This window comes from Durio zibethinus, chromosome 1 (genome assembly GCF_047325235.1).
Source record: "Durio zibethinus cultivar Kanyao isolate XHJ-2024 chromosome 1, ASM4732523v1, whole genome shotgun sequence".
NCBI lineage: Eukaryota > Viridiplantae > Streptophyta > Magnoliopsida > Malvales > Malvaceae > Durio > Durio zibethinus.
The window spans coordinates 36,831,257-36,855,417 of NC_143162.1; the positions used below are offsets into that span (position 1 = coordinate 36,831,257).

A 24,161-nucleotide genomic window follows, 5' to 3' on the forward strand; every position below is an offset into this window, starting at 1 on the left:
GAAAGTAGTAAAAGGCGTGCTTTGCTCGTGGAATGTCCCAAAAGATAAGGAGCAGATGCTTGATGTTCCTGAAGCAACCAATGGAGTGGAATTGTATAATCTTGTAGCTTGAAGTGATAGAAGCTGTTTTGTCATGTTGGATATTGATTCAATAATTTGGCTGCCAATAAAATTAAGCTGTCCTTCGAATGACTTTGCGTTGGTTTTATTTTGATAGAGAAAGATAAGGGAATAGGTCAAAGATTTGCAAGTGGTTAAACTAAAGCATACTTTTGTTGTTCCTCACTGATGAATACGAGAAAGATTCTAAAGTGTCTTTCCTTTTTCTATGCTTTCCTTCCTAGCCACCAGTCCTCTGTTTTGAAACAAGGAGGTCAAATCCATGCTTTTTCTAGTTCTTGTTTACCAGGTTTGGGATACTAGAGTCAAGAGCTTCATAAGGTCTGTCTTCTATACAATAAAGTGCCGCGTTTTGTTTGACATGGAAAGCACTCAACTATGTTTGGCACTCTTTTGTCCAATCGACCAAACTAGAAATTATATTCATTATTGAAATAATGGCCGCATAGATGAGAAATGTCATCTAAGAAATAATATTGTTGAATCTTTTTAGTCTTGAACTAGTTTACTCTGATTCATAGCTCTTTTGAGCCAAAAGGGGCTGAAGGGAAGAACACTGGGTCCTATTTTTTCTGGTTATTTGATTGTTGTTTTGTGTTTTTATGGCTAAGTTTCCAATAATGTTTTCTGTACCAGTTCATGGGATTTGCTCATTACTGCTTTGGTGTATATAGTGCGTGCTCTGCAACGTTTATTTGGCTAGATTACACCGGATAGAAGTGAAACTTGATGCTTACAAAATAGTTGGTGTGAATTCAAGAAAATCTGGATATGGTATTATTTGACTATAACTGCCTAAGGTCTGCACTAGAGTATGAAGAATATGTATGCCTACCCAAAGTAGACGCAGCATGCCCTGCTTGTAGCATCCTTGTTGCCTACAATCTTAAGCTAAGAGTAATCACTAGCATGGGCTGAGATTCAAGGAGTAGACAACTCAAATTGTTTGAGGTTGTAGCTGTTTGTTTTTTTTTTTATTATTATTATTAAATATTAAAACAAATAAAAAAATTAAAAAATTTTGGGGTGGTTGAGTTTATTCGAAATTGTATTTTTGAAATTATAAAATTTGAGTTAAAATTAAAGTTTGAGGTTGAAATTAAAAGAAAATTAAAATATTTTTTGATTTACGGTTCTCATGATTTAAATCTTATAAATACAAACTTAGATTTAAAAACAAAACTACAAATCAATAGAAAAATATACACAAATCAGCAGCGAAATAGAGGAGAAAAGCTTGTTTGGAAGTTAAAAAAATAATCTTTTTAAGCTGTTGTGGAGCTGATTTGTCAGTTAATTAAGCTGGTTTTCTGGAGCTGTCCACTATGTTTGGAGCCGAGTTAGGGCCATAGCCAAGTCGAGTTGATCTTTTTGTTTCGGTATTTGTTTATTTTTTATGATTTTTATTTGTTTTTGTTTTATGTTATTATTTTCTTTATTCATTTTTTTAAATATTTTTACATGATTAATTTTTAAGAAATTTTAGAAAAATTATAAAATTAAACATTAATAAATTTTGAAAAATAAATAATAATTATCTAATGATAGAAATTTTTAAAAATTACAAATGATTAATTTTTATAAAATTTTTATGTGAGAAATTTTTTTTTAAATTTAACTCAAATGATGAAAAATTTAGATAAAATTTCAATAATAATAATTAATATTTATTTTTCAAATTACACAAAAAATAATAAATAATATAAACTTAATAAAAAATTTAGGATTGAATTAATAATTATTCAAAATGAGATTCTTATAAATTTTAAATGATAAATTTTTAAAAAAATTTTAAGTGATGAATTTTTTTAAATTTTACTCAAATTGTGAAATAATTTAAATAAAATTTCAATAAAAGTAATTGTATTTTTTTCAAATAAAAATTAAAATATAATTTAAAATTTTGGTTGAAAATATTTGATAATTATCCAATAATGAAATCTTAATAAAAGTTACGAATGGTTGAATTTTCATAAGATTTTTAGATGAAATTTTTTTTTTTAAATTCATCGATGGAAGAATTTATGTAAGACTTTAAAAAATAATTTTCATATTATTTTTTTTCAAATATTAAGAAATTAATAAGAATTTAGATTCTAGATAGACTCAAATGGTAAAAAATTTAAAAATAAAAATAAATTCTAATTATGAAAGTTTTAGTAATCGAGAATGGATAATTATTTAAAATATTACTTGGTAAGAAAATATTTTTAATTTTGATTCAAATGGTGAAAAAATTAGATATATTTTCAATAAAATAAAATTTTAACAAAAATAAATGATTAAACTTTTTAATGACTGAGCCTTTTTATAAAAATAAATGAAAACTTTAAATATTTTTTAGGTGATGAAATATTTTTAAAAATATTATCAAATCAATAGAGAAATTTTAAGAATTATTTTTAATATTTAAATATTAAAATAAATATAATTAGAATCAAGATAATTGTTAGGATAATTAAAAATTAAATGATACAATTTTAAGATGAACATTATAAGGGTGTTATAATCTTTTCATACGTAATCGAACTTTCGAATTTAATTATAAAATGCAAACTAAAATTTATTTTTTTAGAGATTTTTAATCAAACTTAAGAATTTTTTAAAAAGATAAATTTATTAAGTGATCAATCAAATTTTAAAAAAAGCTTGATGATAATTTTTTAAATTTTATCTAATTATAAGTTTACAAATTTTTTGACAGTAGTCACCTAAGGAACTAAAAAGTTTGCTCACTTGACTCCTTCCATTGTTGACCAAGTAAAACAGCATTATAGATCGATTGATTCGATTCAATTATAATGCGCAACCACCAAATTCAGAGTGTCCATTGCCAATCAGGTACTTTTCTCTTATTAAATTGGTCATACTTACATAAACCCTTATGATTTATTTATAATGTGGAATAGTTCTTCCATCTGTAACCTGCAGAACAGAAGAGGAAAAAATGGTAGAAATGTAGAACTGATGCTCAAACTTGATCGGATACAGAAAAATGAGTGGATACATTCCAATAATGACGGTATGCATGGTATGCCGGCTGCTTGTAGAGTGCTTCGAGACCCAATAACCAAAAAATGCCAATTGAAAATGACATTAATTGCCATTTTTTTATTTTTCATTGATTTAAAGGCAGTGCTGTGAATTGATTGAGACTTTATTAATTTGTTTTTATTCCAAGTCTACTATGGGGTCGTCGAGATGGCTTAGGGTCTTCCGTTTATTGGGTAGATTTAGAATCACTGCTTTCTATTGTTTCAAACATCATGTCTAGCTGCCCCCACCACCCAAAAAAGATGACAGCATGTCTTGCATAACATTGGTCTACGACCTAGCCTAGACAAGTATCTGTTTTTTGTTGTTTCTTGGCGGTTCTTGGCGGCTGGCTCACGTCTAAGAAACTATACTAAAACAAATACTTGTCCTAAGGTTGTGCCGTTCGCAACTAGTGGTGACCGTGTTCTTGATTTTTCAGAGAAATCAGGTTTACTTAATCTATTTATATATTTATTAAGCTCTCAATTAGATATAGATGGCAGAAGGAATTCTTTTCTATATTAAATAAACAAGTAGTAATATAAATAAAACTTTATAAGGGAAAGAATATAACAGTACTAACGTTAATACTATGTCTAATTTTGGTGATTAAGTGGCTTCAAACTCTATTTTTGTTGGCAGGCTTTGCCATTTTGGAAGAAGTCAACGTGCTAATGGAGTCATTTGGCAGGCTTCTAAACACTCAAAGGGACATATCCAAGTATACACCCCCCCTCCGGCTGTCACTCTCACTCTCTTTCTTTTAGTGGTCCTTAAGTAAGCCTCCTCCTGAAAACTTACTTGTGGAAATATGTAGTCTTCCTCCTCGGGAAAACTGAGTGACAGAGACTATTTTCCTCATAAATCCTGTTTCCTCTTATTTTTTGTTGTGTGAAGTATAAGCGGTGCAACTCAAACCACTTCGACGGCCATGGGGTACCTTTAGATTATATTTTCGTTGTGTTTACCGTCCTTTACTAGGATCTTTTCCCCTTAGAGCTCTCCTCTTGGGCAACTGATCAAAACTAAGTCGTTATTTCAACTGTGTTATGATAAGAAGAACTTCTTCAAGTTAGGTCCGCGCTGTTCATTTTGATGTTTCTATATTGGGTCTTAAGTGGAGCTGTTGCTGAGTTTTTGCCGGTAGAGTAACTGGGTAAGTTCTCTTTTTAATTATATTTAAACTCCAACGTTTAACTTGTGAGCAGTGACAGACCTACTGAAATATAGAGAATAATAACTGATTATTAACATGCATAATTGATGTCATTTGCTTGATTTTCAAGTTCTTGAGAGCTTGCTTTTGCAATGAATTTCAGCCCTGGCTTGTAACTACACCTAAGAAAGAGTCATCATCTTTACTTGGTTGCATATAGACTGTTGAAATCATTACAATTATTGCTACCAGAATTTTGTTCCTTTGATAATTAGGCTTGTTTGACAAATCCACAAATTAATCAGCATGTGTTGCTTGTTTTGCTGCTTTGTGACTTCCCTTGTGAGAAAGGAAAAATGACCTTAATTTGCTTTTTCTTGATTACAATTTTTGACTTTCAGAGGAATTTTGTGATGTTTAGAGGAGCCTTTTTCAGTCAGTATTTCAACTAGAAGGATCTTAAACAAGAAAGCTTTGTGCTCTAAAGGAAGCATTTAAGATGTGCTGCATAGTTAATGCTCCTGTAGCTTGGTTGATTCTTTTTATCTATTTACTTGACTTCATCCATAACCATCCTCTGGTCTCGATTCTTTCCAATTATATTTTACTTAACAGACTATATAATGTTGGTAAAATCATTGATGGAAGTACTCGTGCAACTGTAATTCAAATTTGTAATGATGTATTCTGCAAAAATAACCGTTTGAGGACTCGAATTGTTTTGATCAATGTGCAGAGTGAGGATACTTTTATAATATGGAACTTGGTACTGCTGACAGTGTTGATCTTCCATATTACAGCACCACTAAGGTAAATGTCAACTGGTTACTTGGTAAGTAAAAACACTGGCATTTTTATTTTTTGGATGCCTTATCAGTTACATATCAGTTTGTTTGAACTTTATGAAAAACATATTATTTTCACTTTAGCATAGTAAAATCTGAGTTTCTCTTAACAGCCTTCATAGCATTATGAGAACTCTTTGCTGTTGTTTTATTGAATTTCTAGCTCAACAGAGGGTTTCATTTTGGATTCAAGAAATTCGGGCAACCTTCAGAATTAGTTATATATATCCCTAAGTTCCGATTGTTAGTGACTCAGAGTCCAGGAGAATAGATACTAGAAGAGACCCCTTTTGAAAGAAATTTAACTTCTGTTTTTGTCCAAAAAAAAAAAAGACTTCGGGAAACATTTTGCAATCCAGTGGTTATATTTTTTTACCTTACCAGTCATCAAGAGTCCAGGAGAATAGATACTAGAAGAGACCCCTTTTGAAAGAAATTTAACTTCTGTTTTTGTCCAAAAAAAAAGAAGACTTCGGGAAACATTTTGCAATCCAGTGGTTATATTTTTTTACCTTACCAGTCATCAATTTGAAATTCTTGATTTTTCCTTTCTACACTGAGAGCGAAGCCACTATTGCTAGTTTAGTTGTGTTTGTTTCTTGACAATTGCCATTGGATGCAGGTACATCGCTTAATGTGCTTGGAGCTCAAGAAACTCATTGATAGGATTTTGTACATATTTTCAGCTCTTGAGTCTGCTAGGCCACGATGCACATCAGGAATGCAGGCATTATGCACATTACAATCGGCAATGGATAAAGCCAAGTTACTAATCCAGCACTGTTCTGAATCCAGCAAACTCTACTTGGTAATTTCTTTTTTAAATTTTACTTTTCTGTTTATAAAAGAAATAAAATATATGTGTGAAAGGAGGATCTGCTGAATCTAAAAACTGATATCACTAGTCCCAGGTTGTTGCGTTTTATTATGAAATAAATTCCTATGTTACATTAAAGCAGCATGTCATTTTTTTCCTAATCAACCAAAATGTAATGTTAAGAACACTGTTACAGTCTTGATATATTCATCCTCCCATTGGGTTATTTTGTTCCCTGGGTAAGCATTTAATTTTGAAGAGCTTGACACTTTGAATTCACATTGCCATCTTCGGTTTGTGATAGTCAAATTTATTCAGTAAGCCATTCACATAATTTTCAGGTTTTGCTTGACATTATTTGGGTAATAATTGTATTTATGAAATATTTAGGCAATTACAACAAAAGCCATACTCTTGAGGTGTGAAAAAATTCGGAAAACTTCGGAGATTTGCATGAATCAAGTTCAAGATTTGGTGCCACTGTTCTTGGCTGACAAGGTTTGTAATAACTAATAACTTTTTCTCTTTTTGAGATTTCCTGGCAGGAGAATTATTAAGTGCTTCATTTACTTGTGTTATTCCATGTATTATTTGGTGCTCTTGTTACTATAGTGGTGAAAGAATATATAGTGTTGTTTGTTAAGTTTTTAAAATTGATGTACTATCTTCAGTCTTTTTTAGCCCTTTCCTTAATTGTAGTTAATGGGAAATTACTGTTCACAGATATCTGGCATTATACATGAGCTTAGGAGTGCAAGGTTTCCCCTAGAACCTTCTGAATATGAGGCTGGAGCGGTTATACTTGCACTGCTTAAGCAGGACATAGCTGCATCAGGCTCCAACATGCAATCAGAAATTGAGGCTCTTCGACTTGCAGCTATGAGGCTGGGTATTACATCTCCTTTTGCTCTTTTGATAGAGAAAAGATGTATCAAGAAACTACTTCGAAAAGTCCATGATACAAACCCAACTAAGAACAAAATTTTGAATTATCTCTTATATCTTCTGAAAAAACATGAAAAGTTAATTTGGGAATTCCGATGTAAAAGCATCATTCTTCTTGAGGAAGAGAACCTGTTTTCACCGAAGGAACTGGAGCACGGAGTGAAAAAAGAAGAAGAAGAGACTTCACCTAATGACTTCTTCATTCCTAAACCTCCTGAGCAATTCAAATGCCCTATCTCAATGAGACTGCTGTATGATCCTGTAATTATTGCTTCTGGAAAAACATTTGAGCGAGTCTGGATAGAGAAGTGGTTTAACGAGGGCAATCAGATATGCCCTGTGACTAATACAAGGTTGGAGCAGTTGTCCCCCGCTCCAAATTTAGAAATGAAAGGCCTCATTTCAAAGTGGCTTTTGAGGCATGGAATTAAGATTCCTGAACATGCACAAGCAATCCCTTCACAGCTTTCCTTACAGCAACCTTCTTCCAGCTCCATTGCTAGCTTTGGCAGTTCTGTGCTTGGCTTGCAACTTGAAATAGGGAGTGTCTCTCTTGGTTCAATGAGTACTGAATCTAGTTTAGATTCATCAGATGGGAAATGTAATGATGAGATTACATCCGGGCTGCCTCAGGTTGCTGCAGATTCTCAGAGTCAAAGATATCATCACTCTTCAATGACTTCAAGTAGTCATGATATTGGTGCAGCCTTTCTTTCTGAACTTGATAAACATTCCTGGAAATCTCGATGCAAGGCTATTGAAAATGTTAAAGGTCTTCTAGAAGACAATGATAAGGCCCAGCATTTGACTTTTTCAAATAGTTATGTTATTCCTGTGATTAAATTTTTGAAGGATGCAAATGAATTATGTGATATAAAAATGCAAAAAGATGGAGCAGAGGTTCTTTTAGCGATTTTGAGCAGTAGCAGGTAACATTTCTCTCTGGTATCCTTTGTTCTTCTTTAGCTACTTAGGCGTTGTTAGTAAAAATATTATCGAGTTAAGAGGCAAATAACTAGACCTGAGTGGGGAGGCATGTAAGAATCAACGCTTGGATATTTCTTTGAAAAGGTCAACCCATCATTAGAAACCGTATAAATATTGCAATAAATAAAATCAAGCGTATCAAGTATTCAAGTGACTCCCCACTTGCATAATACAATTATTATCTGGTAAATAAATTCAGATGATGGGAAATAGGTACATAGTGTAAGTAGCAAACAAAGTTTAGTAGCTGGAGCTTAGCCAAATTAAAGCCCCTCGAGGAAGATTGGCACAGCCAGTGCCATGTAAATCTGTTGAGTTGATTGAATGCCCGTGGTGCTGGCTGCTTTGGAAAGTTAGAGGAAGTTTTGGTCCTCGTAATCACTGGCATAGGATTATCTATTCCTTCACTTGCCCTCTGATTTTGCCTTTCTCTATTGTGTGCTGTAACTTTGAACTATAAATCTTTCACTGCTTTGATTTATTGTTCTTGACATCTACTTTTCATACAAAGTTGCATTGTCCTAGGATAGCAGAAGCATTCACTTATTATGTGATGATAAAAGTATCTGTTCTTACCTGCAGAACCGAATTACCTCCCTGTGATGAAGATGTTATCTATTTGTTGGCATCATTGTTGGATTCTGAAACAGCTGGAGAGTCCCTTGCAATACTGGAGGTCTTATCCTGGCAACAGTACTATAAGACCAGAATTGTGGCATCTGGCGTTTTGCCTTCCATCCTAAAAGTTCTTGACAATACAGTCACAGAATTTTACATGCTTGCTCTGAAGATCATATGTAATTTGTTGAATGGCAGTGATGTTGGTTATCATATTGCATATTTGGGTTATATCCCCAAGTTGGTTTCTTTGCTTGAGGATTCAAATGTTGCAGGCTATTGCATTGAGATTATAAAAAATATATGCAATATTGAGGAGGTTAGAATTGAAGTTGCTGAAGCCAATTTATGTACTTCGATAGCCACACTCTTCGAAGCCGGCAATAAGAAGGAACAAGAGCTTGCTGTTGATGTGCTCCTGTCTTTATGCTATGACAGTACAGGATATTGTCAAATGATAATGACAGAAAACATAATTCAATCTTTGTTCAGCATATCTGTCAATGGCAGTTCTAGAGGATCCGAGAATGCATTAATACTGCTTGACCTCTTGGAATTCATGATGAAAAGTGATGCTTCTCAATGTTCAGTCCCTAGCAGCTTTTCGACCCAAGGAAACTCGCATGTCTCCAGCAATGAATTTATCAGAGTGCAAAATTCATCTTCCAAGGCATTTGGATGTCTGAGAAAGACATTATCAAGGCTTTTACATGTCAAATGTTGACTTTCCTTTTGATTTTTGGTGCTTGAATGGCTTTCTTCGTTGAGAACCCAGGAATAGGATGCTAGTCCAACCCATTAATCCATATTTGTTTCTATTAATCAGGGGGATTAGCCATGAATTTTGCCATGTTCTAATACGTACTCTCATATTACTACATCTATAATTGTTTTGGTTGTACTTAGTTTAACCTAATTTTGTATACTTTTTTCATGAGATAATTTTTATGTTTTTTTTAGAGTTGATTTTTTGTGTAATTTTTTAATTATATAAACAGGGTTAAGAGGTTATATATTTTATTTTTCTAATTTTTTATTATATTCTAAAAAATGTGTTTAAAAATTCAAAATGTGATCGTTTTTCTTTTTGAGTTCATTTTTAATTAAAAAAAAAAAAGTACCGTAAGCATGCCAAAAAGCCCTAATGCTCTCCCCTCATCATCAGTCCCTCCACTAAACTCCTAAAGTCTAAGCCGTCCATTATAGTATTGTACGGGCAAAATCCACGGTCCCGGTAACCTTTACCCACGCCCATCTTTCTTGGCTAGTTTCTTGTTCTTTCTTCCCCGCGAACCAAACAGACTTGGTCCGCCCTCTTCATCCCGTTTCCCATCCTTTATTTCATCACTAAATTTTTTGATCTCCCAGGTATTTGCATTTATAAGTAGAATTTCGTTTGTTCATTTGAAGTTTCTGAGGAATTTAGGATTAGTGTTTTGGCTCCTAAACATGAACTTGAAGCGTTTAATTTCTCCGAAAACAATCAATAATTTATCAAAAATCAATGGAAAAGGACAACCGGTTTCCAATAATTCCAAAAATTTATCAACCATTTCCGCCGCAATATCTCATTCCCTTCATCCATAGAACAGTGATCAAAGCTCTGCTTTTATTCAAATCCCTAGACTCATTTTTCCTTTTATTAGATATAATCACTCAACACAAGAAGCTAAGCTAAATAATGCCAGTATTGAAGCAAAGCTTGTGTCTAGTGATTTTGAGGAAGAGGAGGATGAAACGGTGAATGAGTTTTTATCGCAAGTCGTTTGGATAATGAGAAGTTATCCGAAGTATACACAGATTGTAATAAGGAGACAATTGATGGGATGCTTTTGATTTTTGTTGAGAAGGTTGCGGAGGAGATGGAGAAGGGTGGTATCCAGCAGTTCCACGGTGGCAATGCCATCATAGGAATGTAGTGAAGATTTGTGGAGGACTGTATGGGAAGTGAGTAATGTGGTGTTGGAGGATATGGAGAAGGCGAGGAAGAAGGAAAAATTGAAGCAGTTTTTGCAATCTGAAGAAGTGAAAGAAATGTGTCGGTTTGCTAGTGAAGTTGGGATTCGTGGGGATTTGTTGAGGGAGCTCTGGTTCAAATGGGCGAAAGAAAAGATGGAGGAGAATGACTTTTATGGGATGATGGAACGTCTTAGGTATAGAAAGCCTGCAGAGGGTGGAAAGATCTTCACTGAACAGGCTGTTGTAGCAGAGGATAAACCTTGGGTTGCATCTCTTCCAAAAAGAAAGGGAAAGATAAAGTATAAGATCTATGGACTGGATTTATCAGATCCTAAGTGGGTTCAAGTGGCTGATAAAATTCATGTGAGAGAGGAAATGGTTTGGCCTCAGGAGCCAAAGCCAATATCTGCGAAGTGCAAATCGGTCATGGACAAAATCCTTTCATTAAAGAAGGAGGATGATCGTTTTCAGCTTTTGGCTGAATGGATAGAGCTTTTGCAACCTAGTCGTGTTGACTGGGTCACTTTGCTTGAGAGATTGGAACATCTGAATCCTGACATACACTTAAAGGTACAGTTTCGTTATTGTTCAGCCCATGTTGTCACTTAATTTTGCATGATATTTTCATGTTGTTACATCCCATAGTACTGAATAATTATGGCATGATCTATATTGGCCTTTTCTTGACCTATGTAAGTTGGTGATATATATATATATATGTATGTATGTATGTATGTGTGTGTGTATGTATATATATATATATATATATATACACATACATATATATTTATTTATTTATTTATATTTTTAATTGAATTTTCTCTAATTTTAGGCTGCAATGACCAAACATAAATACTTTTTTTTCCTGATAACTTTGTTGTATATGTATTTGGATGCATCTTTCTCTTCATGACCCGTTTGAATAACACACATGTAAATATGAGTATTTGCATGGTGAAATTTTGATAGTGGAGCTACATATTCTGAACTTGCTATTATGATGTTGAATATTTATAGGTAGCAGAACTTGTTTTGAGAGAAAAATCTTTCCAAACAAACATTCCTGACTTTACAAAACTGATTGGTGCCTATGCTAAAGAGAATTGAGTATAAGATGCTGAGAGAATCCTTAAGAAGATGGTTGAAAATGGTATTATGCCTGATATTTTAACTGCTACAGTTCAAGTTCACATGTATAGCAAGGTGGGCAATATTGACCGTGCTAAAGAAGCTTTTGAAAGCTTGAGGAGCTGTGGCTTCCAACCAGACATGAAGGTCTAGACCTCAATGATAATGGCATACATTAATGCTGGTGAACCTAGGTTTGCTGAGTCGTTGATGAAAGAGATGGAAACACGAGACATCAAACCCTCAGAGGAGATTTACATGGCACTGCTTCGGTCATATGCTTATAGTGGTGATGCTGTGGGAGCTGGACGAATTGCAACTACCATGCAGTTTGCGGGATTCCAACCTACTAGAGAATCATGTTCATTGCTTCTGGAGGCATATGGGAAAGCTGGTGGCCCCCGATCAAGCTAGGAGCAACTTTGACAACATTATAAAACTTGGCCACAGACCTGATGATAAGTGCACCGCTAGCATGATTGCAGCTTATGAGAAGAAAATTTTATTGGATAAGGCCTTAAACCTTCTACTGCAGCTGGAGAAGGATGGTTTTGAACCTGGCACTGCCACATATATTGTTCTTGTGGATTGGTTGGGTAAAATGCAGCTGGTTGATGAGGCTGAGCTGCTATTGGGAAAGATTGCTGAACAGGGTGAAGTTCCTCCTTTGAAGGTTCAAGTAAGCCTCTGTGATATGTACTCAAGGGCTGGATTTGAGAAAAAAGCTCTTCGGGCTCTTGGAGTTTTGGAAGCTAAGAAGGATGAATTGGGTCCTGATGAGTTTGAGAGAACTATAAATGCACTTATAGCAGGTGGTTTTGTGCAGGATGCTGGAAGGATACATGGGCTGATGGAGGCCAAGGGCTTTGCTTTATCAGAGCAATTACAGGTTGCCCCAATAGCTTCTCAGGCTTTCAGCAGGAAAAGACCCACAATGAGATAGCGTTGTCATTAGAAATGATTCAGAAACTTTTGCTTGCAACAGATTGATGAGATGGTTAGATAGTTAAATTTAGAAATCTTAGCACACTGAGTAGCCAGTGGTATGAATTGATGAACAGGTGAGACAAGGTATGATGATTTGTCAACCTAATTTTCTTTTGAGATCTTGCTTTGGTTCTCATTAGTGGTTATGGGCTTCTCCCGTTTGTTGAATCACAGTAATTTGTAGTAATAATTATTGGAAAGACATAGGTTGCTTTCTCCCTTGTTAATTGAATTTGTTGTTTTCCGTTTGTTTTTGTATCAACAAGGCAGATTATGTTAATCTCAGATATGCAATGGCTCACACCAATATAGGTGTGTCTTTTCTAGACTTTTCTATTTGCAATTTTCTGTCTTTATTGATCCACACAGGAAGAGGTATTTGAGCCATCCTGGGGTTGGCAGCTATACCGTTTTTCATTCATCTCTTGTGTTTTTCCTTTTTATTTATTTAAAGAAAGAGAAAAAAAGTCATTTCCCAGTTCCAAGATGTGAGCATAAGTAACATGAAGTTGGTTTCTAGGAACCTTTTGAAGCCATTGTTCTCGTTTGAATTCTGTCAGCCAAACTTTTGTAGAATTCTAGTAGTAGTCTCCTTTAATGAACTCGTTCAATCTCTTTAATTCTCCCTTCTGTTGTTCCGCCACTGCTCGGACAACGTCTACAATAGAAACCATGCCTACTATTCTCCCATCTATGACCGGAACATGCCGAATGTGATTGTCTGTCATCATTAAGGATACTCATTGCTTCTCTTAAAATCAAATTTAAAAACGAGTTGATTCCATCTTTCATGCATTCAGATACATATATCACCATACCTGTCATAAGTTGCATTGCTTGAAGAATGCTTGTATCAGATTTCACTGTAATTAACTTGCTCTGTTTCACAAATGACAACTTATGACAGGTTTAAATGTTGTGGAGTTCAGTGATAAAAAAAATGGAAGTTCTGAAAGAGAGAAATTACCTCCTCGGTCATGATTTCCCCTACTCTCGTGAATTTAGGTGATCTTCCTTGCCCAATGATCTTCCTCAGGTAGTCTTATCCATTCCACCGTTAGGAAATTAACAGGTCTCAAAGTTAGAAAGATTTAAATAGAAATTCCTTGTTATGATTAAACTTCCATATTGATTATTCTAGTCAATATTGGAGCGTTAACAACATAATGCCAACGGTGGTCAGGCTGAGCCTTTATCACATAATTTTTTTTTTGTTGTAGATCCTGGGAAGCCTAGATACTGATGAACATTGTGATTTGTCTCTAGATTCTGGGCAATATAAGAGAAATGTTATGGTGATCTTTACCTCTTTCTGTGATGATTCCAGCAATATGTAGTTGCTCTCCTGGTTTTAACACCACCAATGACCCAATGTTATGTTCTGCCATCTGCAAATTTCCTCCTTTCTTTTAATAACAATCTCCAGACAATGACAATAACTAGGAATTAGTGAAACAGTGTCCGTTTTAGATTCTGAAAAGAAAAAATTGTAGTTTGATACCTACATTTTTCATGGCATCATCGACATTGTCATTGATGCGGCACCAAAGCCAAGACCCAACATTTTCTTCTCCCTTTGTCATTAGTACATCTGCAACAGTCATGTTGTCTAATCCCTTCTCTTGCATTTCTATGGGATGAGAGGAAGTGACACAACCAAAACGTGAGAGCATGTTTTTCCCTTCAATGGAGACTCTGCCTCGTGAATTTTTTAGAATCGACAGCTTGACTGTTTCCTGGCATGATCTTAGTCCTTGGATAAGCCTTTGCATTTTGGCACTGTACATCAATATTAGATTACAAATAAAAAATTTTGTTTAAATGTAATTCAAACCCTTGTTTTTTTACTATAACATTACATATTTTAAAGTGCATTACAGAATTATAATGCTTAAAAATGACAATAAAACAAATTGAGAATTACATACCTTGGAGGGACAGCTGATATTGAGACTGTGGGAGCTCCTTTGACAATGAAGCTAGGAACCCGGTCCTGGTCTTTTCTATGGTGAAGAAGCAAGAATATATTTCGCTGATCCTCGTCTTATATTAAGGGAATTCTTTACTTGATTAACTAGATGAAGGAAAACGCAAACTTGGCTCTGCCATTCACTTTGTTGGAATGTTCCTTGCCTCCATCTTAGGCATAACAATAACAGGGAAGTTAACAGTTGCGTCAAAAGGATTAAAAGATGGAATAAAGTATGAAACTTTCTTTAAAAAGTTTGGTTTTTGTTTTACAATGAAAACATACTCCAAGAATCTATTTGCCCCAACTTGAGTAAAATTTAAGATTTATAACATAACGTAAATCTTTCTTTTAAAGAATGACTAAAGGAAGCCAGGTGATTGTCGGAGAGAATGCCTTTGGTGGGTTAAGAGTTAAGTTTGTATTATAATATTTGCCATGGCAGAAAGCGAAATTCTGGCATCTGCTAATTTAAGCCCTATCTTGTCCTCAAAGCTGGTTGAACAAGGCTTTTAATTAGCACGTCAAAGTAAAAAATGACATTGAAGCAAGTATATACTGGCAAGTATATACTGGCAAGGCCTTTAAGAAAAGAATAACAATTCCCGGTCTTGTCTGAATAACAGATACATGAAATGTATGAAGAAAACAAAAATTAGATGCTAGACCGACCAGACAAGAAAAATCTGCCTTAAGAATCCATAATATTATATAAAATGATTTGTCCTCTCGTAAAAGCAAGGAGGTTGAGAATGTAAATTAGACGAAAGTCACGAGTGCAAATGTCTCGTAGGCTTTCCAAGGCATCAGACTCAAACCTATATATGCAGATCTCACATCAGACGTGAGTCATCATCAGAAAGAACCCCGAATAACTTCCATCTCTATTGTTATTCATTGTTATTTTTCTGTTCCTTTTCAAACATGGGAGATCAGAGGCAACGTTTTCGTTTTCGACTCCCTTGGCTCTCGTCAGCTATCACTCCCCGCCCTGCGGCTCCTCCTCGTCCTGCTGCTGAACCACAACCTCGACCTGCAGCTCCAACTCAAGCACCTGCCCAGTCAGCCACTACCATCCCTATCCGACGGCCACCATTTCGGCCTGCAGGGATCGCCCCAGTACAGACCACTCCCACCCAGTCTCAAGCAGCAGCACCAAAAACAGAAACTCAGCCAGCAGCACCATCACGTGCGGTCACTGAATCCAAAGCTACTTCGCAGCCAGCATCACCATCTCGCCTAACAAATCAAATCAGAGCCTCCTCAGTTCCACCATCACCATCTCGTAGAGCCACTGAAACTCAAGTGACTTCTCAGCCAGTACCGCCATTTCGTGGAACAATTCAAAGCCAGGCTGCCTCTCAAACCCGACCACCATCTCCTGTACCCACACAAGCAAGGGCTGCCTCTGTGCCTCCATCTCCATCTCGCATTGCTTCCCAGCCCCAATCAACGGTACAGGCAGTCTCCAAGCAACAATCTCCATCCCGTTTGGCCTCTCAGCCAGCGGGCCAAACATCTGCAGAACCGTCAGCTAGACCAGAAGGGTCCCAGCTTCCAAGTTCTACTCAACCCCCATCATCTGCCTCACAAGAAACCACTTTTCAACCGTTTGGTGTTGCAGTAAAGCCTTCCCAGGCAACTGCCGAAGTAAAAGAAGTTGCACCAATTACTGCAGCAGCTATAGAAACACCTTCAGCACCAAGAATGCCAAAGGAAAGGGAAGAAAGGGAGAAGGTTGAAGAAGAACGCAAGAAAGGACCAACAAAGGGTCCAACTCAAGAAGAGCCAGAGCAGAAAACAAAAAAAAGGGGGCTACTGGGGGCTGCTTTGGAAACGGGAAAGAGACACCAGGAAAAGCAAGAAGATAAGAAGGCATGGACAATCACAAGCACTGATGAAAAACAAATCAAAACTGTGAGTTCAACACATTCAAAAGATGGGATCACGCCGGATAATTCTCATCAAAAGCATGTCACTTCTAGTTGGGAACAAGTTCCTCTGCACAAAGAGATCAGGGAAGATATTTCTAAGTTTGTTCATAAGCTGGCAACAGGGCAACCAAAGCTGCCTACAGATGAAAAATCGATCAGTGTTCTAACCCTAGCAGGAGAAAACAGAGGAGCCTCTTTTCACATGGGGTCAGAATCAACCAAAAAGGATGGATTAGTCCACACTCAGAGGGGTTATAAGGCCAACCCAGATGACAGTCCTGATGCTACCACTGACGGAGAAGGAAGCTCCCAGGGAAGAAAGCCCAAGGATTCAATGACCAAAGAAAATCCAGCACCAAGAGCATATGTCAATAGTAACACACAAAGCATCAATAATTCACTTGTGTTCGAAAGTTCTGTGAACGGAAATGATCCTGGCGTTCATCTAGAATTTTTACACAACTTAGCAGAATCAACCAAATCTAGTGCAAAGGCGGAGCCTCTTGAAACACGCAGGGCTGCATTTAACATTACACCAGCAGAGAAGCTTAAATATGAGCCTACAGTAAGAAGAAGAGGCCGCAGAGGGCTTTTCACGGAACCAAGTGACTCAGACCCTGATAATCCCGAAAAGCCTAGACGACATGGTCGCCGCTAAAGCTGTGGAGAGAAGGACAAGGAAAAGGAGATAGGGGTTCTCTGACCACATAAATTACAACTTTTAATAATTACCTATCAGTTTGCATAAAGCATATGCATTCATGATAAAGTGAATGATTATGATATATTGAAAATAAGGATGCCATATTGTCCAGAACCAGCTCCTGAGCCATAATGCCTGTTGCATTTTCATGCTATACTGCTATGCAAAACAAAATGCACTTTTTACTGCAATCTGCAATAGAACACCAAGTTTAAGGAGGAAAAAACTTTGTGATATGCTATCACAACATAGTTCCCTTGAATATTGTGCAACATTTTAAATGTAAAAGGCGCAGAATGTGATGAAGCTAGATGCTCAGGGGAGAGTCCGGAGCTTGCCATTCAAAAATAAATATATAGTAAAACTTAGAATACGTTTGTGTAGCCCTCGTTACATAAAAGAAGTATGCATAGTAACAAAGGCAGTTGCCCATGAAAATGGCAAAGCCTAAAGAGCTTCCAAAGAGAATATCTACAATCAAATTCTAGTGAAAACTAGCATGATCATGCCCGTAGAGGGAACAAGAGAATTGCTATTCACAAACAGGTTTTGTGTCAAAGCTGCTTAAGCTGATTGCAAAGGCTTGGAAGGCAGAGAGTGGGTAACGATAATCCATGGTGAAAATGTCCTTACCAATCTTCCCAAATTGCAGAATCACTTTTTCTTGTTCAGCCACTGTAACATTTTGGCTTGCCTCTACAGCAGCAACCAACTGGAAATTCTTTACAGAAGCCACCGTAACACGTCCTTTAAAATTTAGGCACCAACACTGCAATTGTTCATGCCATCTAGGAGCTTTATTTTTCAAAACTAAGGGTGCACTTTGCACTGATTTCAGAGGCTTATAATAGCCAGTTGAGTCGAACCCAACTCGTGGCCCTTTTCCTTCTGAATCTAACAAGGGAGAAGAATCCTCATCAAGGCAATTTGTGAATGCCATTGGAGTAGGAGCAGTTCCTACTTCTTCAATCGCGGAGATGGGGATCAAGTGCATGGTACACTGCATTCTTCTTGGACCTCTGGTGCGAAGAACATTGAGCTCATAAGATATGTTGGCTGTGTTATAGTTACTTATAGGTACCCTCGAAGGCACCTGCTTCAAACGAGTTTTCAGACGCGATTGACAACTGGATTGGACTGTAGAGTCATCTGGAGGTTGACTGTCAAAAACGTTGAACTTGGTTCCAAGGAAATTAGACCTGTTAAAGCTTCACTCTTAAATTTCATGAAAAAAGAGACCAATCATTGAGAAACTAACAATTTTCACACATCTAAAAGCTTACCTCAGTTTTCCAACATAATTGTTGCTTGATCTAGAGAAATCATTCCCAACTAAAGATATCACAAAATCAGTACAGGTAGTCCTTCTAACTTTTTTTGCAACCAGTAACAGTTTACTCAAATCACCTGACAGAGCTGGAAATTCGTAAATTACGCTAATAAATATCAGTTATAAGAAACAAATCACCCATTTTCAAAAATAATAAATAAATAAATAAATAAAAACACCCAAAACAATCAACGCCAACAAAAAAAAAGAAAGTAGAGGAAAAATTACCAGGACTGAGACCCATATACAATTGATATGTTGAAGTTGCCCTTTCCCTCCTGATAAAGCACTGAATCGGAGTATCCCTTGGTCCAGGCTAAACCCAAAAAAAAAAAAAAAAAACTCACAATTAAGTAAACAAAAGAAAGATTTTTTTTTTAAATAGAGGAAAAAAAGAAGAAAAGAGGATGAAACTTTGCCTGCTTTAAAGATATGGGGAAAGTTAAAAAGCCACATTGTTCAGGAGTCTTAACAATCTCTTTAGTAATTTCTCTCCAAGATGTACAAACAGAAGCACAAGCAACCACATCTCTCCTTCCTGGCCAACATGTTTCCCTGGCTTCCACTCTTTGAATTATATCTAAAAGTAATTCCGGGGGTAAATTTGCCCATTGCCCTTGCTCAACTAATGCAGTTGAAGAAGAAGAAGAGGCAGCTTCTGGAGCAATAAAGGCTCGTCCTCGCCTAAGATTATGTTTCTTCTTCTCTGAACTTTTCTTTGATATATTTCCAATCTCCCGAACAAAGCTTTTCAATGGCATTTCTCTTAAATTTGAAGAGGTAATCAGGTAATAAGGAAAAAAAATGTAAAATTTTGAAGATTTTTGTTTTTTTTTTCTTGGGTTTTTGGAGTTTACCTGAAAGATGGTGATTTTATTCTGTTATTGGATCCAAATTGAAAAGGAGAAACCTTTAACACAAACAAAAACAAAATCTTCAAAAAAATTTAAAATGCTGAAAAGAAAATTTCGAAAAAAAATGTTAAAATTTCCAGAAAGGAGAGACAAATTCATCGGAAAACACGAAACGGAGAGGCAAAAATGGAGAATTTACACAATCTCCAATCAAAGAGAGAGAGAGAGAGTCTAAAGAAATGAGAAACCTAGAGATTTGTAACCGTTTTTTGTAAAACGTTAACGCCGGCGGTTTGTCTGATTGTTTGTATTTCCTCTGTCTATCTCCGCCTCTCTCCGTCGCTGCCACCGCCTCAAGCTTCTCCGCGACAGCGACTACCACACGATGAAGGCTCTGCTTTTTTATCCTCTGTCTCATTGATTCTAATTTAAACGACTTCGTAATTTTTTAAAACCGTTTTTTTTTTTTTATTTTGACTTTTGTCCGTTAATTTTAGTTGGCGGGTTTTTGTGTGTGTTCACAAAGGAAATAGCACTGGGGACACGTGGCAGAAATGAAGACATGAGCCCTCAATTGGATTTTCCCTGATTAAAATATTATTATACTCTAAAAAAGCATAATTAAAGTTTTTTTTTTCATTTTTTATGAGTTTGGAAGTTCAAAATTAAAACTTCTTAAATTTCAAAGTAATTTTTTAATAAAAAACCAACACATCACCTTTTTAAATTTTGAAATAGCATTAATTCTTTGAAATTGTTTTTAATATTTTATTTTTCTACACTTACATTTGATATTAGCATATAGTTTCCAAAAAGAAAAATTACTATGTTTGTTTTTTTAAAATGTATGATTAATATGATTCAAAATTTCATATCCTCATTTTTATTGATATATTTAGATGAAAATTTTCGATTCTAATCATTTTTACAAAATATTAATAATACCTTTTTTATTTTTATTCTTTTTTTTAATTAAAGAAATTGACAAATAATTGAATGATATTCTAATAAAATGAAACCATAAATTAAAAGAGAGTTAAAATTTCATTTAAATAATATTTATTTTCATCATAGGGTCTATTAATAAAATTAAAGTATTAAATTGTTAATTTTAATTAATGATAAAGTTATATCAACCTTAAATTTTTAAAAAAAAAATTTGCTCTTTTTAGAGTTATATAAGAGAAAATTAGTGATTAATTATATGCACGAGGCAGTTAGGCATCAAAGAGTCCCTCGCGATTCCTTTCCATAGAATATTTCCTCAACAATTGTACAAGAATTGAAGAATATATTATATATTTCCATCTTCAAAAAGATTTTGTTTGTTAATAATACCTCTTCATAATTAGTAATATTCTCTTACCCCAAAGTGGTCTTTGAAATTCGTAAGGTTTACATAATTTTGTATTGTAATTAAGACAGATTTTCACAAAAGGAAAAGTAGAAATAAACTATTATCTTTTCATCAAGAAAAGGGTTCACACCAAACAAGAGTTTCGAAATAGACTTGTAAATATTTTAATGGTTTGAAAATGTGATTATATAATATATAAATATCATAACTAAACCCTAAAACAACTCAAAGATAGAGAAAGAAAGGAAAGGAAATTCATGCAACAAAATGAAAGTAAAGCAAACGTGATTGTGAACTTTTGGTATTTGATGTTTTTGCGATAATCATTGAAATGTTTCAAGAGAAGTTGAGAAACGTACAACTGATAGGCTGATCCCAGGCCGCTGTCAAAGGTTGAAATGACCAAAGATTGAAGACTTAGGAAGAGCTCCAACGCCCTCCTGGAAGCTGCATGTAGCTGGCTAGCATGCAACAACCGAGTCAGCCATGTCAACTTTGAATATAAGCTCAATGTTTGCGCTTCTAAATTATTGAAGCAAGTAAAAGTTTTTAAAGAAATTACTTAATATTCCCCGCACGCGTGGATTGTAATTAGCTACATGTCCTCTAGTTCGAAGAGAATGCAGGCCCATGACACATCGACTACCCAGTCAGTGTCAGGTTAAGAACAAGATACAGTGAATTCAACTTTAAGTCGTAAGGTCACACTTGCATAATCGTTAATCAAACAGTCCTGTTACTAAACATTGAATTATGCTTCTATGGATGGTGGGAATTTTTCTTTCTACAAAAGTTTAATTATAAAATGACAGCTTCGATGAGAATCTCTAATGTTTGCTGAACATATCTTTTCATAATTCAGTGAGAAAGTGGTTGGTCAATTGTGGAAAATCCATGCTAATTAAAAAAACCCTAAAAAGGTTTAAGGATTATAATCTAATTTGTTTATAAAATAACGTTGATGTTGATTTAACTTAATTACACCAGTTTCGTCAGAAAAAGGTAAGCTTAGATGTAGGGGCCTCAATGAACTTCGGCTATTGTTTAAACTTTAAGCTTTAAATCCTTGACTCTTTGCATCATTAATTTCCACCGAAAAGGAAAATGTTAGACCCACTAGAATTTTATTGCTATATTATTATATATAGAGTAGTAGTTTAATTATAGATAGACATGAACGAATTGTATGATTACTGTCCCCTCCATTGGCTGTGTTCTAGACTCTAAAAGGAACTCCTAACATATATATGAGAATGATTCTGTCATGCATGCTTCAATTATAGCAAGGAATGGTCTTTTGTTTCTCTTTTATATTCTTACGTACTGTATTCGATTGATTATATAAATTTTATACACATTCTTTAATTTTGCTTTCTTAAAAACATCATTTTTTTGGGTTCAAGTAGAATCATCAATTATTGACACTAGGTGTTAGCTGTGGCTTTTCAAAACAGACCACCCAAACATTAGGGTCCACTCACCAACTGGCGAATCTAGATGCAATGGAGGAGACCTTGACCTGACTGCTGAAAACTGCCACTAGTGATTTTAAATAGTAGTTAGCAGTATTTTTCATGGGATTTTCTTGCTTGTTAGAATGAATGAATGAAGAGTCTAGTTGGGGAACTGAAAGTGGTCGTACGTTCATGCTAATCAAGGTCTCCAGCTCAGATACAAGCCCTTTATAATAACAATGGCAATGAAATAAGTCCTAGCTCAACAACTACAATGAGCCGCATTACTCAATTGGTTTCAAGCAAATTGAAGTGCTAAGTTAGGTGCCTGTCTGTTTGTACCATACAAGGAAAAAAAAAAAAGAAAAAGAAAGGGAAGCTGTTTGCTTTAGTTTTGAACTTTCTACTTTTATCATACCAAAACAAATAAATGCAGCCACGCTATAGAATGAGCAGTAGAAGCAAAGCAAAATATTAATGTGTCTTTTAAAACCCATGATCCTTGGGGAAGTGAACGGTGGAGCCCTTTTTTTTTCTCTTTCTTTCATGGATGCACTGTATGGCATTGCAATTTGGTTGAAAAGGAATCATGTTTTTGCAGTTTGGAAGTTTGCCAACGGGTAGGATGCCCACAAGGACAAATATGGGTGGTGCATCGACATGAATTTGATCGGCATATTCGACCTGGATAAGATTTGGTGTTAGAAAACTGCAGTCTCACCTCCCATAGAAAAGAAAAGAGTTTTGTTCTTGATTTGATGATGAATTCGGATGTGCCATTCACAATTTGATTCAGAGGACATATGCCAGCTAAGAGTTTAATTGGAGCTCTGCCAATTTTCAGTCCCTACTTAATTACCCCAATGTCTTTGATTACATGAATAAATGGTTTACCTTGTTTGGTATCCCAAATAAATTTATATGGCTCACTGCTGAAGCTACTGATTTCACAATAATTGGCGTTGAGTTCTGATGGGATTGAATTCTGTGGCATTTTACAACCAGGTTGAGTAGGTCATACTTGTTGGTGTAGTCCAGATGTTTTGAGTGGGAATCAAGATCGATGAAGATATTCATGGCAATCAAAATCATGAAAAGATGTTTATTATTGAGTTAAATTTTTATTGCTCCAAATTTTCATTTTTTTAAAGTATTTGTATATGGTAAATATTAGACAAATTAATCCTCAAAATATATGAAAATTCTTTAAAAAATGAATATACACGTGTCTAAAATATACACATATATGACATTCACTTTCGAATTCGAATAATTGAGGTTTGTATGGGTAAGATTTTATTTGAAAGAGAGCAAATTTCATGCTCTTTGCAATGATGAAAAGAGAAAAGAATAGAAAATTCTTCAACAAGAGAAGAAAGGGTATTAAAAAAAAAGAACAATATTTAAAATTAAGGAGCCATCAAGAGTTCGTGAAGATCACTAATTATTAACAGTCATGAGACCATGCATACACCAACGATGAATACTAGGCAAGTGACCTTTGGTTCATGCTGGTTCTGGAGCTTAATTTCCTTCTTGGTAATGAAAAACAAAGGAGAAAAGCAAACCGACTTTTGTTCTTTCCTAAGCTTTTTGTCATGTCATTCTTTTTCATTTTCCTTCTAGATTCTAATAATGGTCGGTGCTTGTTGCTTCAATATCATCCACTGACGCAATCATAGATGGGAATTGCAAAGTTTTAAGGCAAAGTAGGTGAAAAAGCAAAAGCAACACCCCAAGAACGAAACTAAACAAAAGTGAAAGGTTCCTTCTACCTGGTGAATATTTCATCCCCTAATTTCTAACTCATAAACCCAAGTTGTTTGAGATTGGGTCTGAGGCTCTGAGCAAGACAAAGATCTGAATTTCTTCATTAACTGTTGAGCTTAGACTGTGGACTGAATCTGGACTCCTTTTTCAGTCCATTGCTCACATTGTGACCAGATTTGGAGCTGAACAGCT

General features: G+C 35.3%; 4 protein-coding genes and 1 pseudogene across 10 annotated transcripts; 3 read left to right on the plus strand and 2 right to left on the minus strand.

The window, feature by feature from the left end:
- The first annotated feature begins 3,798 nt into the window (after positions 1-3,798).
- On the plus strand, positions 3,799-9,488 carry LOC111311394 (U-box domain-containing protein 5-like). 2 transcript variants are annotated; one of them, XM_089768471.1, is made up of 6 exons: positions 3,799-4,312; positions 5,049-5,144; positions 5,780-5,965; positions 6,365-6,472; positions 6,698-7,848; positions 8,489-9,488. In XM_089768471.1, exons 2-6 carry the CDS (start codon positions 5,127-5,129, stop codon positions 9,246-9,248), a joined length of 2,223 nt encoding a protein of 740 aa, XP_089624597.1. In that variant the 5' UTR covers positions 3,799-4,312; positions 5,049-5,126; the 3' UTR covers positions 9,249-9,488. The 2 variants fall into 2 exon arrangements, with proteins under 2 accessions (XP_089624597.1, XP_022766504.2); XM_022910769.2 differs by having other exon boundaries at positions 4,175-4,312; positions 5,049-5,122; positions 8,489-9,378.
- Positions 9,489-9,668: 180 nt separating this feature from the next.
- Positions 9,669-17,400, plus strand: LOC111312726 (uncharacterized; annotated as a pseudogene).
- Positions 11,612-12,878, plus strand: LOC111310849 (pentatricopeptide repeat-containing protein At1g19525-like). Its single transcript, XM_089768494.1, has one exon. The coding sequence runs from the start codon at positions 11,889-11,891 to the stop codon at positions 12,552-12,554; it is 666 nt and encodes a 221-aa protein (XP_089624620.1). The 5' UTR covers positions 11,612-11,888; the 3' UTR covers positions 12,555-12,878.
- LOC111312727 (CBS domain-containing protein CBSX3, mitochondrial-like) lies at positions 12,943-15,528 on the minus strand. Of its 2 annotated transcripts, none has more exons than XM_089768499.1 (7): positions 15,386-15,528; positions 14,527-14,737; positions 14,104-14,377; positions 13,905-13,986; positions 13,566-13,639; positions 13,417-13,477; positions 12,943-13,289 (listed from the first exon to the last, which is right to left on the minus strand). In XM_089768499.1, exons 3-7 carry the CDS (start codon positions 14,368-14,370, stop codon positions 13,177-13,179), a joined length of 597 nt encoding a protein of 198 aa, XP_089624625.1. In that variant the 5' UTR covers positions 14,371-14,377; positions 14,527-14,737; positions 15,386-15,528; the 3' UTR covers positions 12,943-13,176. The 2 variants fall into 2 exon arrangements, with proteins under 2 accessions (XP_089624625.1, XP_089624623.1); XM_089768497.1 differs by having other exon boundaries at positions 12,949-13,319; positions 15,386-15,524.
- A 138-nt stretch (positions 17,401-17,538) lies between the features above and the next one.
- On the minus strand, positions 17,539-19,966 carry LOC111311395 (tubby-like F-box protein 5). 5 transcript variants are annotated; one of them, XM_089768482.1, is made up of 6 exons: positions 19,588-19,966; positions 19,392-19,444; positions 18,954-19,281; positions 18,763-18,850; positions 18,488-18,620; positions 17,539-18,403 (listed from the first exon to the last, which is right to left on the minus strand). In XM_089768482.1, exons 1-6 carry the CDS (start codon positions 19,804-19,806, stop codon positions 17,737-17,739), a joined length of 1,488 nt encoding a protein of 495 aa, XP_089624608.1. In that variant the 5' UTR covers positions 19,807-19,966; the 3' UTR covers positions 17,539-17,736. The 5 variants fall into 5 exon arrangements, with proteins under 5 accessions (XP_089624608.1, XP_089624605.1, XP_089624600.1 ...); XM_089768479.1 differs by having other exon boundaries at positions 18,488-18,611; positions 18,954-19,299; positions 19,588-19,950; XM_089768474.1 differs by having other exon boundaries at positions 18,954-19,299; positions 19,588-19,943.
- Positions 19,967-24,161: the final 4,195 nt, after the last annotated feature.